Source organism: Ranitomeya imitator, chromosome 3 (genome assembly GCF_032444005.1).
Source record: "Ranitomeya imitator isolate aRanImi1 chromosome 3, aRanImi1.pri, whole genome shotgun sequence".
Taxonomy (NCBI): domain Eukaryota; kingdom Metazoa; phylum Chordata; class Amphibia; order Anura; family Dendrobatidae; genus Ranitomeya; species Ranitomeya imitator.
In genome coordinates, this window is record NC_091284.1 from 432,023,384 (window position 1) to 432,040,751 (window position 17,368).

General features: G+C 42.7%; 1 protein-coding gene across 2 annotated transcripts in view; it reads left to right on the forward strand.

Moving 5' to 3' along the window:
• The window catches only part of SRRM3 (serine/arginine repetitive matrix 3), a 777,290-nt gene that overhangs the window by 584,461 nt on the left and 175,461 nt on the right, over window positions 1-17,368 (forward strand). For both annotated transcript variants that reach the window (XM_069757291.1, XM_069757290.1), the window contains exon 8: window positions 9,762-9,830. In XM_069757291.1, coding sequence (XP_069613392.1) covers window positions 9,762-9,830 — 69 coding nt within the window. The remainder of the gene's footprint in view (window positions 1-9,761; window positions 9,831-17,368) is intronic.

The following is a 17,368-nucleotide window of genomic DNA, read 5'->3' on the forward strand; positions in this document are numbered from 1 at the left end:
CAGGTAAAAGAAAGTGCAACATTTAAATAACTAGACCATTGACCAGTCCTGGTCTCCTCTACGCCATACAGTTCTGCTTCTGGCCTGTAAAGCAAAACAAGGTAAACACTGTTCTACTCACACTGCAGGGTCGTGGTAAAACCAATGAGGGTGCCAACTATTTACAGGGTAACGTAAGCATTGTCCATCACTCTACTGTCTCTTTAAACTGTAAGGAAAAACATCAACAAAACATAATCAAAACATTTTTCAACATGGTCAAGCAGGCAAAATGTCTCTCTACTTGTTATTCCAGGGCAGGTCCTGGTGTGTACAGCTTTCTGACTGGGGAAGTTCCTTGGTGTAGGTGTCAACGGGTGACTCCATAGAAAATTGTTCATTATCAGGGGTCTGTGTAGCCTGGGTTTGCTTTCCACTTTTAGTGGCTACATGGGCACTAGTATGCTGTCCTAGGCACCTTTGAACATGAAGAGCATAGTAACCCCTTTCTCCATGGTGCCGAGTAAAAGTCACTTTGTCCCCTGGTTGCAGGTCACGGTCAGGGTGTCCTCTTATGAGATTCGACTCTACGTCTCTGCGGTTTACAAACAGTTCAGTATGTCCTCCACGCTCTTTTATGAAACCCCATCCTCTGTCCAAGTTGAAGGTTACAACAGTTCCTGTTTTTATAGGTCCTTTATTGGTGAGTCTAGCCATATGGGACTGAGCTTTAGCTAGCAGGTTACCGCGTTCCATTTGCTCCCATTTAGCTCTACGCTGTTTGTCTTCTGCTGCCAGTTTTAGTATTTTTTGCTGTTTGCAATACTCCTCCTTGTCTATTAATTATACGCCGTTAGCTGTGGCTTGGGCCTTTATTAGGAATCCCATAAGATCTGTCTAAGGGTGCCTCCAATGTATAGGCTGTTTTGGCCTGCATGCCTTCAGGGGCGAGGGTTCAGGTTCTATTGGGTCAGCTAATGCACCTCCCAGGTCTGTGATGCGGTCCCAGGTTACTGCAGTGGTAACTACCTGGCCAGGCGTTAAGGTTTGTGGGGGTTCTAGGGGTCCCTCCAGGGTTTCTTCAGCTACTGGGGCAGTTTGCATACCTGTCTCGCCGGTGTCCTCTTCCCCCTCAGCTGGGGTCAGGTGCGCTGATTGCAGGTCCTGGTGCTGCGGTGTTATCATCTTTTGCAATGTCTCGCTTTCCAGCTCCGCTGAGGTCAAAGGTGCAGGCTCCGGGTTCTCCGTTGGCGCCATCTCCTGCAGCAACGTCGCTCCCTCCGGCTCCCCTGGGGCTGTGAGTGCTGTGGTCATCATCCTCTAAATCAGGGACTCTTTCCAAGCGGCCACCGCTGTCATTTGGGTCCGCAGGAGTCGTCGGGCCAGCTCCTCCATCTCTGTGCTGAGAAGCTCTGGATCCAGGGTAAGCTTCAGGTCCGGGGTTTCTGGTTGCTGCTGATCGGGGACATCTCTGCTGGTTTTGGCAGGTCCCGGCAGCTCTCTTCTGCTGTCCGCCATTGCAGTTACCGGGTAGCGCGCAGCTATGCTGCGGCCACGCTTTCCCGCGTCTTCCTCTTTCTTCTTCCCACTTCGACGGCGGTCTCTGCTCTTTCCTGCCAGCTACGGGTGGATCCGTCCTGGTTATGGACATGTTTTTCTCGCATTAAAGTCACTGTAGGGGGTGGATCCAGCGTTTGCCCTGGTTTTTGAACTCCACCCATGGCAACACATCTTTTCCTGTTCTTTATTCGTCTCGTGGTGCAATAATGGCAGCCATAAAACAATTTCACACAGTATAACACATTCCATTACAGTCCATGGCGCACAGGACCCATTTCAATGGGTCGGTCCATCCTGTTCGTGACGCCAAAGTTGAGTCATCCGCCTGGGCAGTGGGGTACTCGGTACCGGGTGCGGTCGCACTTAAAGGGGATGTCACAGTTTGTGTAAGTTCGTGATGCCACCTGTGGTTTTCGGTCAGTAGGGACCGACGCTGCTTAAAGGGGTCCTCTGGGATGATGTTGTTGCAGCAAGATGGTGACACTTCCCACAGGTGAAGCGGGGTCCCCGGGGCTCCCAAGGTGAGTGGGCAAGGATGATGTATGCTGGCAAATAAGTGGAGGACACAGAGTTATAAAGTCTTTACCTGGTTTACTGGCAGTAGCAGTCCATAGTCCAGGGTACCAGGAACAGGTGATGATAAGGTCCGGCTGGCTTGGAGGCAAAAGTAGATCCCTCTCCCAGGTGAGGTCCATAAGCCTTCCTACACGCACTAGTGTGCAAGGTCATTGCTGCCTGTGGCTTCCGTACAAAGTCCTCTCTCTCCTGTCCTTTGACAGTTACCTGTATGGTGGGCAGCTTGAGCCGTTTTATAGGGTCTCTATCATGATCCAAGCTCCTCAAGTGCTACTTCACCTTCAGGCGTGGTGTGTGAAAATAACATACAGTCCTATGCCCTCCGATTCTGCCATGCGACCTGGAGTACAACACAGCCCCGGGCTCCCGGTGCCCGGCTTCTGCGCACTGGCTCTGAGGGTGCTCAGTCACAGTTCCCATCTGAGCCCCTTTTCCTCTCCACTGTGCTCCGTTCCTCAGTAGCTCCACCACTTTCAACCCCTCGGGTTCTTCCTCTCTCCTGGAGCTAAAGCTCAATCCTGGTTGCCAGCTCCACTGTCTGCTCTCTGATCCAGACTTCCTTCTCTCTCCGACTTCCTTCTCTCTCCTCTCCCTCCAACAGACTGCCTGTATTTGGTCTCCCTGGACCAACTCACTGACTCGTTACCTGGTAAAGAGAATCCTTCTTGCCTCCAAGCATGATATTACCCTCCCCGAATGGAAGGCAACATCACTGTAACAACCGGTTTCCTGGGGTGTTACACATGCATGATGTCTGTGCCAACTGTGTGTCGAATAGGCCCTCTGGCTTGCATCAGTCTCTCCTCATGCCCAATGTCAAGTGCAAGAGGGTAGCACTGCAAAATCACTTTAAGTGCTTTAATGGACATCATGGCAGCTCAGTGGTTAGCACTGCAGTCTTGCAGCACTGGGGTCATGAGTTGAAATCTCACCAAGGGCAATATCTATAAGAAGTTTGTATTTTCTCTCCGTATTTGCGTGGGTTTCCTCTGGGTTCTCCGGTTTCCTCCAACATGTGAAAGACATACTTATAGTGAATCTAGATTGTGAGCCCCATTGGGGACAGCGATGACAATGTCTGTGAAGTGCTGCAGAATATGATGGCGCAATATAAGTAAACATAATAAATACTTTACCTAATCTTTTATCAGATTGTCTAAAAAAAGGAGAATAGGGGTTGCAGTTTTTCAAAGAAACAGTACCACTCTTGTCATTTAGTTGCATCAAGTTTTCCCACTGACCTTCTTTGACTTGAATTAGGAATGAGCTGCGATACCAAACACAGACATTTGATGAGAGTGGTACTGTTTCTCTGAAAGAAAACGTAGACCCTTTTTTTTTTTTCTAATCCCGGATAGCCCTTCCATGGGTGCACGTGCATGCAGCAACTAATATAGAGCTTCTGTCACTATGGTGGACCTGACCTGTTCTGTATTAAATAAAAAATTACAGTTCTAGACCACTTCCAAGCGTCAATATTTTGGTCAGTTTTTGTATCAGTATTAGGCAACATTCACACTTTAACGATTAGCATTTGTAAGCCAAAATCAGCAGTGGAACAATCAGAGGAAAAGTACCGTATATTAGAAACACGTCACCACTTCTGTATTTATCACCCACTCCTGGTTTTGGCTTACAAACCGAGGTGAAATACTAAACATGTGAACATGGCCTTAGTTGAGCGAAAACATCCCACTATGTCATGATAGGGTCTAGTAAACAACAGAGATGCACTGGATGCCTGGCCATGGATGCAATCTGCAGTAGTGTGGACTGTCCTGGTCTGACTGCCATGGACGACCAGACTGGGTGCCAGACCGGAGTATCACAAATATTTTTGCTTAATTGTATGTCTCCTTATTTTGGATCAATTCTTGGTTTTGGCTTGCATAAAATGATACAAAGTACTGTTGTGATAAAGATGGTATACTTATGTAGTTTCTGTATCATATTTTCATCCTTTACGAAAAGAGCCATAAAAACATGTCCCCATAGCAAGATATCATTTATGTAAATGCAGTGTGTGAATAGGAGTTCTTAAATTGCCATATACTAATGCTATACCGCTGGCTGCTGTGGTTAAACACTATGGGAAAAAAGGGCTTAATTGGGTTTCAAAAGATTTATTCTTGTACTGGAGTAGCATCTGGGGGTTATTATTGCAGGACTGGGTCATCTTTGTCTTGTGCTTATCACAGAGTAATTATTAGCAATTCCGAGTCTAAGTATAGCCGGGTACTCGATCACTTTAATTTAATTTATTGGAATTCTTCCACGGATATCCGGCTTTAGAACTAACCAACATTTTTTAAATGACTAAAGCACTTATCGTTTGGCTGCCCCAGTATCTAATGTTCTAGCATCCGTCTAACAAGACTGTAATGCAGGGTATGAGCTCATGCTGCAGTCATTACAGATCACTGGACAGAGAGGAGCTCGCTGATCCAATACCCCTGCTGCCATAGACGTGAACATAGCACAATATTAATATTTACTGGAGCATTATTCATGGCCAAACTACAAGCATTTTGGAAGTATCTAATCAATGCTGTAGACAGTCTGACATTCAATCCTTTTATATACACCATAGGTCGTAAAATGTATAAAGTAAAAGATTTGGATGCTTTTCTAATTGAAATCATAAGGGATGTTTGTATCCTAGGTTAGGTTCATGATATACTAATATTAATTGCTCGTGTTGTTTGTATGTTAGGCTACTAATGGAATCATAGGAACGTTTAAAGGGAACTATCTCGGTTCACCTGTCTGTGCTAGTCAATGCAATAAATTAAGTTTTCTGAAGCACCTTTTTTTTAGAAGAGTATTTTGTGCTATCCCTATGACAATCTTTCTGGAAAGTTCTGAATAAATTGACAACTGGGCATTACCATTCCCTTGTCAATTGGGCTTTGCATTAGGAAATCCCCTTTACCTAATATTTCACACTTTTATCCAGGCACATACTCCGTTCAGACATGACATTAACACTGGGACTAAGACTGGGAGATGCTTTCGCCTTGTCATCAAACCATCACTTTGTTAAAGTTGCTTAGATTCTTACACATGATCATTTCTCCTACTCTCGACATATGACGAACTGACGGTTCTCTTGCTGCATATTAGATAATAGCAACCATTAATATGTGCCATTGTAATGAGATGAGAGGGTATTGTGGCCGCAAGAAGCACAAAGGTTTGCAATATTCCCGCACATGGTGGTGCCACATGTATCTTCAGCACTGTGGAACCTTACCATTACTCACATCACCTGTCATTGGCATTTATCAACCGATAACTGTATTGGTGAGATTATTTTTTGTTTGTGCAGCTTTAATATTACTGTCTTAAATTTAGACAATTCAAAATTCTAATAAATTTGACAAATTTATCAGTGTTTCATAGTGAATGATAAATTTAGTAATATGTTTTGAATGCTTCATCTGCTATATGCTGCATACTGAAAGGTATGTACTGTTGTTAAGTGTTTTGTATTTTTAGTTAGGGATGTTCAGCACTCCATACAAATGTATGCTGTGATATCGTAATGTATACAGCGAGGCAGACCTTTATCAATTGTGCAATGTATGTGTGAGATGGAAGATGTATGTCTAGAAATGCCTTTTGCAGAATACTACTGGGTAGCAGTTTCAGCTACTGCTGGTAATGTTATTAATATTATTATGCATTGCGTATATAGTGGCATCATATCCCACAGCAGATTGCATACATTATCATCACATGGGAATCACAATCGAAATTCCCTAATAGCATGTCTTTGGAGTGTACCCTGAGAAATGTCACTCAAACATGGGGAGAACATACATGATCGTTCAGACAACTGTTAGCTCCCCGTTTCCCTTATACACAGGAATGATTGGAATATATCTTAGAAGAAAGTTGGGAGGCACTCATATACATTACTCTATCGACTGATCCCACCTATATTAGTGGATATTGCTGACTTTAGTTTAATGTTTATGACAGCTTTTGAATCCAAGAGTTTCGCACTGTGTCTTAAAGAGTTAATGTCCACTGAATTGCTGGTGATATGCCTAGATCAGAGTGCAGCAGAAGGCAGTATGAGTTTGACATTAGCATGTATGTATGTCTACAATCCTTCATACCAACAGTTACAGCAGTCTTTTCCAGCAAATAGATATTACAGACTCACAGATATTACAGACTCACAGATGGTGCAGACAGCAGAGGTGAATATATGCAGTAGAAAGAAACACCTGTGCCATAGCTAGCTAGTAAGTTAGGGCGAGTAGTACTTACTATTAAGATTAGTGATGAGTGAGTATACTCGGGTTTTCCCAAGCACGCTCCGGAGGTCTCCAAGTATTTGTTAGTGCTCGGAGATTCAGTTTTGTCGCCGCAGCTGCATGATTTACGAATGCTAGGCAGGCTGAATACATGTGAGAAATTCCTGTTTGTTAGGGAATTCACACATGTATTCAGGCTGTCCAGCAGCCGTAAATCATGCTGCTGAGGCTATGAAAACTAAATCTCCGAGCACTAACAAATACTCGGGGATCACCCAAGCGTGCTCGGGTAAATCAAAGCAACGAGTATACTTGCTCATCACTAATTAAGATGCATTACCACAGGGCTCTGTGAGGGCAACAGTAGACAATTTAAGAAGATCCAGCCTGAGCTGTAGTTGGTGTTTGCCAAATTGAAGGAGAAGAATATATGCAGCAGAAAGAAACACCTGTGCTATAGCTAGCTAGTAAGTTGGGGTGAGTAGTACTTGATATTAAGATGCATTACCACAGGGCTCTGTGAGGACAACAGTAGACAATTTTGACTTTTGTTTCAAGTTAAACCGTTACCTCTTACCTGAGATTGGTGAAGCAACCAAGTTAATTTCTGACTTTTAAGGGTATGTTTAAAAGCCCATGTTTTCATCCTGAGTGCCATCCATGATAAAGAACTGATCTTACATGGACAGGACTCGAAACACTGTTCAATTGGACCCAATGTTCATTGAAATAATTTGCAGCATGCACTAGTCTCTTCTGTGTTTTGGAAAAGATTTACCCATTCATAACTATGGGTGTGCAGAAAAACTTGGATCCCATAGAGATCTTATGTATAGCATCCAATTTTTACTGTTATTAATGTAGGAAACTGCATTTGGTCTTCTAAATGTTATTATTTGCTCATGTATAGAAACAGATGTCATACGCATGTAAAAACAAAAAGGACATACAGATAGCATACGGATGACCATACAAATGAAAAGTCATTCATTGTTTTCAGGATGAAATTTTTCTTGTTATAGTTTCTTGGGAACGTAGCCTATGACTGTAACATTGAGTAACTACCAAGCTCATTGCCCACCGGGAGGAAAGTTTTTTTTTTTTTTTTTTAAACATTATTACAAGTTTTCAGTAAAAACAAGTTGGTAAATTACATATGAGTGAAACAGCATAGTTTGTATTGGAATAATGTACGCAAAAATCTGTGGCAAATTAGCTTTTTTTAGTTCTGGTATCAGGCATGGAAGCGATTTCACATAACCTAAATTAAGGATAAAAGACAGAAATAAAATCATAAATATGTCTTTTTAAGTCCTCTACAAATGGGCTGCTTTTAATTTGCTTTCTGAGAATTTTATATAGTTTAATACTTGCCTACAGACGCATGGTGTGAATTATTTTTTACTACCTCTTTAATAGCTGCATGGTCATGAATCATATCATTGCTCTCAAAAGTCAGCCACTATAGTGCCAATAAAAAGAATTTATCCCACTTGTACTTTTTCTTGTTTTATTGTATGAGCACATCTAATCATATTGGAGATAAAGGGATATTTAACTTAAAAAGTAATTTAACTTGCTTAAAGTATACATCATTTTTGTTGCATTTGCTACTAACACTGAAAAATAATTAACACTAAATTCTGTTGAATGTGTGGATGATAAGACATAGTGGTTTAAAAATGGTTCCATGGGACTAGAAAATCATAGGCCCGATTCAACATTTGTGTTTTTTTTTTAAATGAAATGGTTTTTTGTAGTATTTGTGGTGTTTTTCTAGGTTTAATTCTTCAAAATGGGGCACACAGATTGATGAAAGTTGGGCAAAATTAACTTTTTTGGTTGTCTTTTACTTTTTTTGCACCTTTTTAGAGCAAAAACTTTTCCTCAATAATAATAAGATCAATTAGGTCAAAACATCACAACAGCCCCATTGGCGATTAATAAACAACAGAGAAATCCAAGTTAAGATAACTTAAAAAGGGTGCTGTGCCTGGCAGCATGGGTTCTGTGGGCCAATTAGGTCTCTCTTATTACTGACGCCTGGTCAAGGACCCACTGAGATGTTCACTACGACATGGCAGTGGGCTAATTCATTCTAATCAGAATTCTAGCTAAGAACCTTACATTCAGTTTTATAAATGTGATTGGTCTATAGGTCAATGTATAAGAGTGAAAGTAATAGTAAAAGTCAATAGGTCAATTTATAATATTTGGTTTTGGGGTCCATGTTTTTTACTACAGTTATAGCTTGAAAGAAAGACGCAAAATAAATGATGAATATGACGCAAAAATATAAAAGTCACAATTACAAATATTTTTACCCCAGTAAAAAAAGGCACAAATCAATGATGAATCGGGGCCATATCCTTCCAAAAATAGTGTCATAGTTGTTCTGTAGCTGTGCGTGGTACTGTATCTCAGCCCCATTTATTTTAATTATGCTGAGCTGCAATACCAGAAACAATGTGTGGAAAGGTGTGGTTCTGTGTCTAGATGAAAGCAGACATTCCTTCCTAATCATCAACAACGCTTTTAACTTTTTGCATCTCCGACACCCATTCTATTACTTAGATTTGCTGCTAATGTCAAACTTTCAAAATCCCATCATTATAGCGAAAAGAATGATGTAAGGCTCAAATACCCACTGATAGATATGGTGCTCAACCTGGCCATAGGGAGAAATCCTTAACTTATATTTCACATGATCCACTGCAATTTTTCTAGCACGGTGGCTCAGTGGTTAGCACAGCAGCCTTGCAGCTCTGAGGTCCTTTGTTCACATTCCACCGATGACAACATCTGAAAGGAGTTTGTGTGGTCTCCCCGTGTTTGCCTGGGGTTTTTCCCATACTCCAAAGACATACTGATAGGGGATTTAGATTGTGAGCCCCATTGGGGACAATGCCGCTAATGTCTGTGGAATTAATGGCGCTATATAAGTGAGTAAAATAAATAAATATTCAGTCTACTCAAATTACCTACTACTAGACTTTACCATAGGAGACTCATACACAGAAAATTCTACATCTTCAAAGGAGAATACAGAAGCAGTTGTAGTATATTAAAATAGGACATTTCCTCTGAATATGACAGGTGACTTGAGGTAAGACTAATAATACCCAAAGCACCTCCAGTCTTTTAGCTGTCATTTTCTGTCAGGTAATGATGGTGGTACAACTGGTGCTTAGCATCAGAGATATGTGCTGTGTTTGTAGGAATGTAATGGCTTATTGTTGATAATATAAGTATACATTGTGTATTGTAAAGTCTGTTTATTTGTATTTATCATCAATGGGATGGGGCTAATTTGTCACCCAATGGCACATGCACCTTTAGTCTACTGAAAGTAACTGGGAATATATCTGTTCTTGTGCCTAGGTGCGATAGCTCATCACCAGTTCGGAAAGAAAAAAAGAAGAAAAGCAGCAAAAAGCACAAAAGGGACAGGTAATATCAGAGTAAACTTGTTTACTAGTTGACACCAATAATTAGTAGAGACTGCCATTGTAATATTCAATGGTGACAGCATACACTGCGTTGTAATTATTTCTTGTGAAATTATCATGGTCCTTTACTTTCACCGTCATATAATCATGTCAATTGAAAGGAATTTTATAATTATGTTTACAGCAAAGTGGTGTAATTGATGGCAAAATAACAGACCAGTTTTACTTAGCTGGCACTCCGTAATAAGAACAGCATGTGCCCAGCCCCTCTGTCATTTTACTGGCATCACCATGGTTCATTTTATTTAATTCCTTTACTTTCGAAACTTTTAAACAAAAACCTACAGAATTACACTAATTGATTTTTGCCCTCCAAACTGTGGTATTGCGCAGTATTATTATAATATACTAGCTGAAGAGCCCGGTGTTGCCTGGGCATAGTAAATATCTGTGGTTTCTTATAGCACCTCACTTCTCTTATTTTCCCATCACGCCTCTCATTTAGCACCTCACTTCTCTCATTTTCCCATCACGCTTCTCATCTTTTATTTTCCCCCTCACATCTCTCATTTTGTCCCTCACACCTCTCATTTTCCCCCTCACTCCCCTTATTTTTCCTCTCCTCCTATTCCCCCCTCACTCCTCTCATTTCGACCTCACATCTGTCATTTTCCGATCACTCCACTATTTTCCCTTATTCCTCTCATTTTGCACTCACACCTTTTCATTTTCACCTCACACGCCTTATTTTCACCTCACACCTCTCATTTTCACCTCACACCTCTCATTTTCCCCTTGGTATATACATGTTTGTCATCTCCCTTATATATAGTATACACCTGTATGTCATCTCCTTTATATAGTATATACCTGTATGTCATCTCCCCTGTAAATAGTATATACCTGCTGTATGTCATCTTCTCCTGTATATTGTATATACCTATGTGTTAACTCTCCTGTATGTAGTATATATCTGTATGTCATCTTTTCTGTATATAGTATATACCTGTATGTCATCTCCTCCTATATATAGTATATACCTGTATGTCATTTCCTGTATATAGTATATACCTGTACGTCATCTCCCCTGTATATAGTATGTACCTGCTGTATGTCATCTCCTCCTGTTTATACCTGTGTGTCACCTCTTTTATATAGTATATAACTGTATGTCATCTCCTCCTGAATATAGTATAGACCTTTGTGTCAACTCCTCCTGTATATAGTATATACCTGTGTGTCATCTCCTCTTACATATAGTATATACCTGTATATCATCTCCTTCTGTATATAGTATGTACCTGTAATTCATCTCCTCCTGTATATAATATATACCTGTATGTCATCTCCTCCTGTTTATAGTATATACCTGTAAGCCATCTCCTCCTGTATATAGTATATACCTGTGTGTCATCTCCCCTGTATATAGTATGTACATGTATATCATCTCCTCCTGTGTATAGTATATATGTGTGTGTCATCTCCTGTTTTAGACCTCGTTCACACGTTATTTGGTCAGTATTTATACCTCAGTATTTGTAAGCTAAATTGGCAGCCTGATAAATCCCCAGCCAACAGGAAGCCCTCCCCCCTGGCAGTATATATTAGCTCACACATACACATAATAGACAGGTCATGTGGCTGACAGCTGCCGTATTTCCTATATGGTACATTTGTTGCTCTTGTAGTTTGTCTGCTTATTAATCAAATTTTTTTTTTTTGAAAGATAATACCAGACTTGTGTGTGTTTTAGGGCGAGTTTCATGTGTCAAGTTGTGGGTGTTGAGTTGCGTGTGGCGACATGCATGTAGCGACTTTTGTGAGATGAGTTTTGTGTGGTGACATGCGTGTAGCAACTTTTTGTGTGTCGAGTTGCATGTGACTGGTTAGTGTAGCAAGTTGTGTGCAGCAAGTTTTGCGTATGGCGAGTTTTGCGCGTGGCAAATTTTATGTGTGGTGCGTTTTGAGTATGTGCAAGTTTTGTGTGAGGCAACTTTTGCATGTGTTGCAACTTTTGTGCATGTGCCAATTTTTCCGCGTGTGCAAGTTTTGCGTGTGGCAAGTTTTCCATGAGGTGAGTTTTGCACGTGTAGCTAGTTTTGCGTGAGCCTAGTTTTGCATGTGGCGAATTTTGCGCATGGTGAGTTTTGAGTGGCGACTTTTGTGTTTCGACTTTTATGTGGCGAGGTTGGTGTATGTGTGGTGAAATGTGTGCTGAGGGTGGTATATATGTTCAAGCACGTGGTAGTGTGTGGCGCATTTTGTGTGTGTGTTCATATCCCCGTGTGTGGTGAGTGTCTCATTTCGGGGCCCCACCTTAGCAACTGTACGGTATATACTCTTTGGCGCCATTGCTCTCATTCTTTAAGTCCCCCTTGTTCACATATGGCAGCTGTCAATTTGCCGCCAACACTTTTCCTTTCACTTTTTCCCCATTATGTAGATAGGGGCAAAATTGATTGGTGAATTGGAACACGCGGGTGTTGTGAATTCCGCTCTTGGGCTCCCTCCGGTGGTTGTAAGTGGCACTTTTGTGAGTTCTGCTCTTGGGCTCCCTCCGGTGGTTTTAAGTGGAATGGCTGCTCCTTGGATTTAGCAGTCAGCAGCTGCTTCCACTGATTGTCTATTTTGCTCGGCTAATTAGCCTGGCTCTTTCCTTCAGCTTGTCCCACTTGTCAATGGTTCCTGGTTGGATTCACATCTCTCTGGATTTCCCTGTTATCCTGACCAGTTCAGCAAAGCTAAGTCCTTGCTTGCTCTTTTCTGTCCACAGGTTGTGGACTTATCCGTTCTGTGCTTTCTATGTTTGTCCAGCTTGTCAGTATGAATTATTCTGTGTAGCTGGAAGCTCTGGGAAGCAGATTTACCCTCCACACCTTTAGTCAGGTGTGGAGATTTGTAAACTCTGTGTGGATTTTTTGTAGTGTTTTATACTGACCGCACAGTATTCCATCCTGTCCTATCTATCTAGCTAGACTGGCCTTCTGTGCTCATCCTGGTTTCATTCTGTGTATGTCTTTTCCCTCTCCACTCACAGTCATTACTTGTGGGGGGCTATCTATCCTTTGGGGATTTTCTCTGAGGCAAGATAGTTTTCCTATTTCTATCTTTAGGGGTAGTTAGTTCTCAGGCTGTGACGAGGTGCCTAGGGAGTGACAGGAGCATCCCACGGCTACTTCTAGTGTTGTGTTGAGCTTAAGGACTGCGGTCAGTACAGGTACCACTTCCTTCAGAGCTCGTCCCATGTTGCTCCTAAACCACCAGATCATAACAGTACAAGTGGCCAAAAATGAATTAAATGCATCTCAAAAGAAGGAAAAAATTCTGAGCCATTTTTTTTTCTGTGCTCTGTTCTGTCTTTTTTTTCCACTTGATCTCTGGGTGGTTCAGGATTTATGCTCTGGCATGGATGTTCAGGGTTTGTTTTCTCGTGTGGATCAACTTGCTGCAAGAGTACAGAGTATCCAAGATTATGTTGTCCAGACTCCGGCTTTGGAGCCTAGAATTCCTACTCCTGATTTGTTTTTTTTGGGGACAGATCCAAGTTTTTGAAGTTTAAAAATAACTGCAAATTGTTTTTTGCTTTGAAACCCCGTTCTTCTGATAATCCCATTCAGCAAGTTAAAATAATCATATCCTTGCTGCGTGGTGACCCTCAGGACTGGGCATTCTCCTTTGAATCAGGGGATCCAGCATTGCTGAATGTAGACGCATTTTTTCAAGCGCTCGGATTATTGTATGACGAACCTAATTCTGTGGATCATGCAGAAAAAACCCTGTTGGCCTTGTGTCAAGGTCAGGAAGCGGCAGAATTATACTGCCAGAAATTTAGGAAATGGTCTGTGCTCACTAAATGGAATGAGGATGCTCTGGCTGCTATTTTCAGAAAAGGTCTTTCTGAAGCCCTTAAAGATGTTATGGTGGGCTTCCCTACGCCTGCCGGTTTGAGCGAATCTATGTCTCTAGCCATTCAGATTGATCGGCGTCTGCGCGAGCGCAAAGCTATGCACCATATGGCAGTGTCCTCTGAGCAGAGTCCTGAACCTATGCAATGTGATAGGATTTTGACTAGAACAGAACGGCAGGAATTCAGACGTCAGAATAGGCTGTGTTTTTACTGCGGTGATTCTGCTCATGTTATTTCTGATTGCCCTAAACGTACTAGGAGGGTCGCTAGGTCTGTTACCATTAGTACTGTACAGCCTAAATTTCTTTTATCTGTGACCCTGATTTGCTCATTGTCGTCCTTTTCTGTCATGGCATTTGTGGATTCAGACGCTGCCCTGAACTTAATGGACTTAGAATTCGCCAGGCGCTGTGGTTTTTCTTTGCAGCCTTTGCAGAGCCCTATTCCTTTGAGGGGCATTGATGCTACACCATTGGCCAAGGATAAACCTCAGTACTGGACGCAGATGACCATGTACATGGCTCCTGCACATCAGGAAAATTGCCGTTTTCTGGTGTTGCATAACCTGCATGATGTTGTTGTACTGGGTTTTCCATGGTTACAGGAACATAATCCGGTGCTGGATTGGAAAACTATGTCTGTGACTAGTTGGGGTTGTCAAGGGGTACATAGTGACGTTCCTTTGATGTCAATTTCCTCTTCCCCCTCTTTTGAGGTCCCTGAGTTTTTGTCGGATTTCCAGGATGTATTTGATGAGCCCAAGTCCAGTTCCCTTCCTCCACATAGGGACTGTGATTGTGCTATTAACTTGATTCCTGGTTGTAAGTTCCCTAAGGGCAGACTTTTCAATCTGTCTGTGCCAGAGCAGGCCGCCATGCGGAGCTATGTTAAGGAATCTTTGGAGAAAGGGCATATTTGGCCGTCTTCGTCACCATTGGGAGCTTGTTTCTTTTTTGTTGCTAAGAAGGATGGTTCCTTGAGACCCTGTATAGATTATCATCTTCTTAATAAGACCACGGTCAAATTCCAATACCCCTTGCCTTTGCTTTCTGATTTGTTTGCTCAGATTAAGGGGGCTAGTTGGTTTACTAAGATTGACCTCTGAGGGGCATATAATCTTGTTCGTATTAAACAGGGTGACGAATGGAAAACTGCATTTAATACGCCCGAAGGCCATTTTGAATACCTTGTGATGCCATTTGGGCTCTCTAATGCTCCATCTGTGTTCCAATCCTTCATGCATGATATTTTCCGCAATTATCTTAATAAATTCATGGTTGTATATTTGGATGATATTTTGATTTTTTCCGATGATTGGGAGTCTCATGTGAAGCAGGTCAGGATTGTATTCCAGATCCTTCGTGATAATGCTTTATTTGTGAAGGGGTCTAAGTGCCTATTCGGAGTTCAGAAGGTCTCTTTTTGGGGTTTTATTTTTTCTCCCTCGACTATGGAAATGGATCCTGTTAAGGTCCAAGCTATTCATGACTGGATTCAACCCACATCTGTGAAGAGCCTTCAAAAATGTTTGGGCTTTGCTAATTTCTGTCGCCGCTTCATTGCCAACTTTTCTAGTGTGGTTAAGCCCCTTACTGATTTGACGAAGAAAGGCGCTGATATGAAGAATTGGTCCTCTGTGGCTGTTGAGGCCTTTCCGGAGCTTAAACGCCAATTTACTTCTGCCCCTGTGTTGCGTCAGCCGGATGTTTCTCTTCCTTTTCAGGTTGAGGTTGACGCTTCTGAGATTGGGGCAGGGGCCATTTTGTCTCAGAGGGATTCTGATGGTACTTTGATGAAACCGTGTGCTTTTTTTTCTAGAAAGTATTCGCCTGCGGAACGCAATTATGATTGGCAATCGGAAGTTGTTGGCTATGAAGTGGGCGTTTGAGGAGTGGTGACATTGGCTTGAGGGAGCTAAGCACCGCGTTGTGGTCCTGACTGATCATAAGAATCTGATTTACCTTGAGTCGGCCAAGCGGCTTAATCCTAGACAGGCTCGATGGTCCCTGTTTTTCTCCCGTTTTGATTTTGTGGTCTCGTATCTTCCGGGATCTAAGAATGTTAAGGCTGATGCCCTCTCTAGGAGTTTTTCGCCTGATTCTCCTGGAGTCCTTGAGCCGGTTGGCATTCTTAAGGAAGGGGTGATTCTTTCTGCCATCTCCCCTGATTTGCGGCGGGTGCTTCAGGAATTTCAGGCTGATAGGCCTGACCGCTGTCCAGTGGGGAAGCTGTTTGTTGCTTATGGATGGACAAGTAAGGTGATTTCTGAGGTTCATTGTTCAGTGTTGGCTGGTCATCCTGGGATTTTTGGTACCAGAGATTTGGTTGCTAGGTCCTTTTGGTGGCCTTCCTTGTCGCGCGATGTGCGTGCTTTTGTGCAGTCCTGTGGGACTTGCGCCCGGGCCAAGCCTTGCTGTTCCCGCACTAGTGGGTTGCTTTTGCCTTTGCCGGTCCCGGAGAGGCCCTGGACGCATATTTCCATGGATTTTATTTCGGATCTTCCTGTTTCCCAGAAGATGTCTGTTATCTGGGTTGTTTGTGACCGGTTCTCTAAAATGGTCCATCTGGTACCTTTGCCTAAGTTGCCTTCCTCCTCAGATTTGGTTCCATTGTTTTTTCAGCATGTGGTTCGTTTGCATGGCATTCCGGAGAATATTGTGTCTGACAGAGGTTCTCAGTTTGTCTCTAGGTTTTGGCGGGCCTTTTGTGCTAGGATGGGCATTGATTTGTCTTTTTCTTCGGCGTTTCATCCTCAGACTAATGGCCAAACTGAGCGAACTAATCAGACCTTGGAGACCTATTTGAGATGCTTTGTGTCTGCTGATCAGGATGATTGGGTGTCTTTCTTGCCGTTGGCCGAGTTTGCCCTTAATAGTCGGGCTAGTTTGGCTACTTTGGTTTCACCTTTCTTTTGTAATTTTGGTTTTCATCCTCGTTTTTCTTCTGGGCAGGTTGAGCCTTCTCATTGTCCTGGTGTGGATTCTGTGGTGGACAGGCTGCAGCAGATTTGGACTCATGTGGTGGACAATTTGACGTTGTCTCAGGAAAGGGCACAACGTTTTGCTAACCGCTGTCGGTGTGTTGGTCCCCGGCTTCGTGTGGGGGATTTGGTTTGGTGGTCTTCTCGTCATGTTCCTATGAAGGTTTCTTCCCCTAAGTTTAAGCCTCGGTTTATTGGTCCTTATAAGATTTCTGAAATTATCAATCCGGTGTCTTTTCGTTTGGTTCTTCCAGCCTCTTTTGCCATTCATAATGTTTTCCATAGATCTTTGTTGCGGAGATATGTGGTGCCCGTTGTTTCCTCAGTTGATCCTCCTGCCCCGGTGTTGGTTGAGGGAGAGTTGAAATATGAGGTTGAGAAAATTTTGGATTCTCGTTTTTCAAGGCGGAGGCTTCAGTATCTTGTCAAGTGGAAGGGTTATGGCCAGGAGGATAATTCTTGGGTTGTTGCCTCCGATGTCCATGCCACCGATTTGGTTCGTGCTTTTCACTTGGCTCGTCCTGATCGGCCTGGGGGCTCTGGTGAGGGTTCGGTGACCACTCCTCAAGGTGGGGGGTACTGTTGTGAATTCCGCTCTTGGGCTCCCTCCGGTGGTTGTAAGTGGCACTTTTGTGAGTTCTGCTCTTGGGCT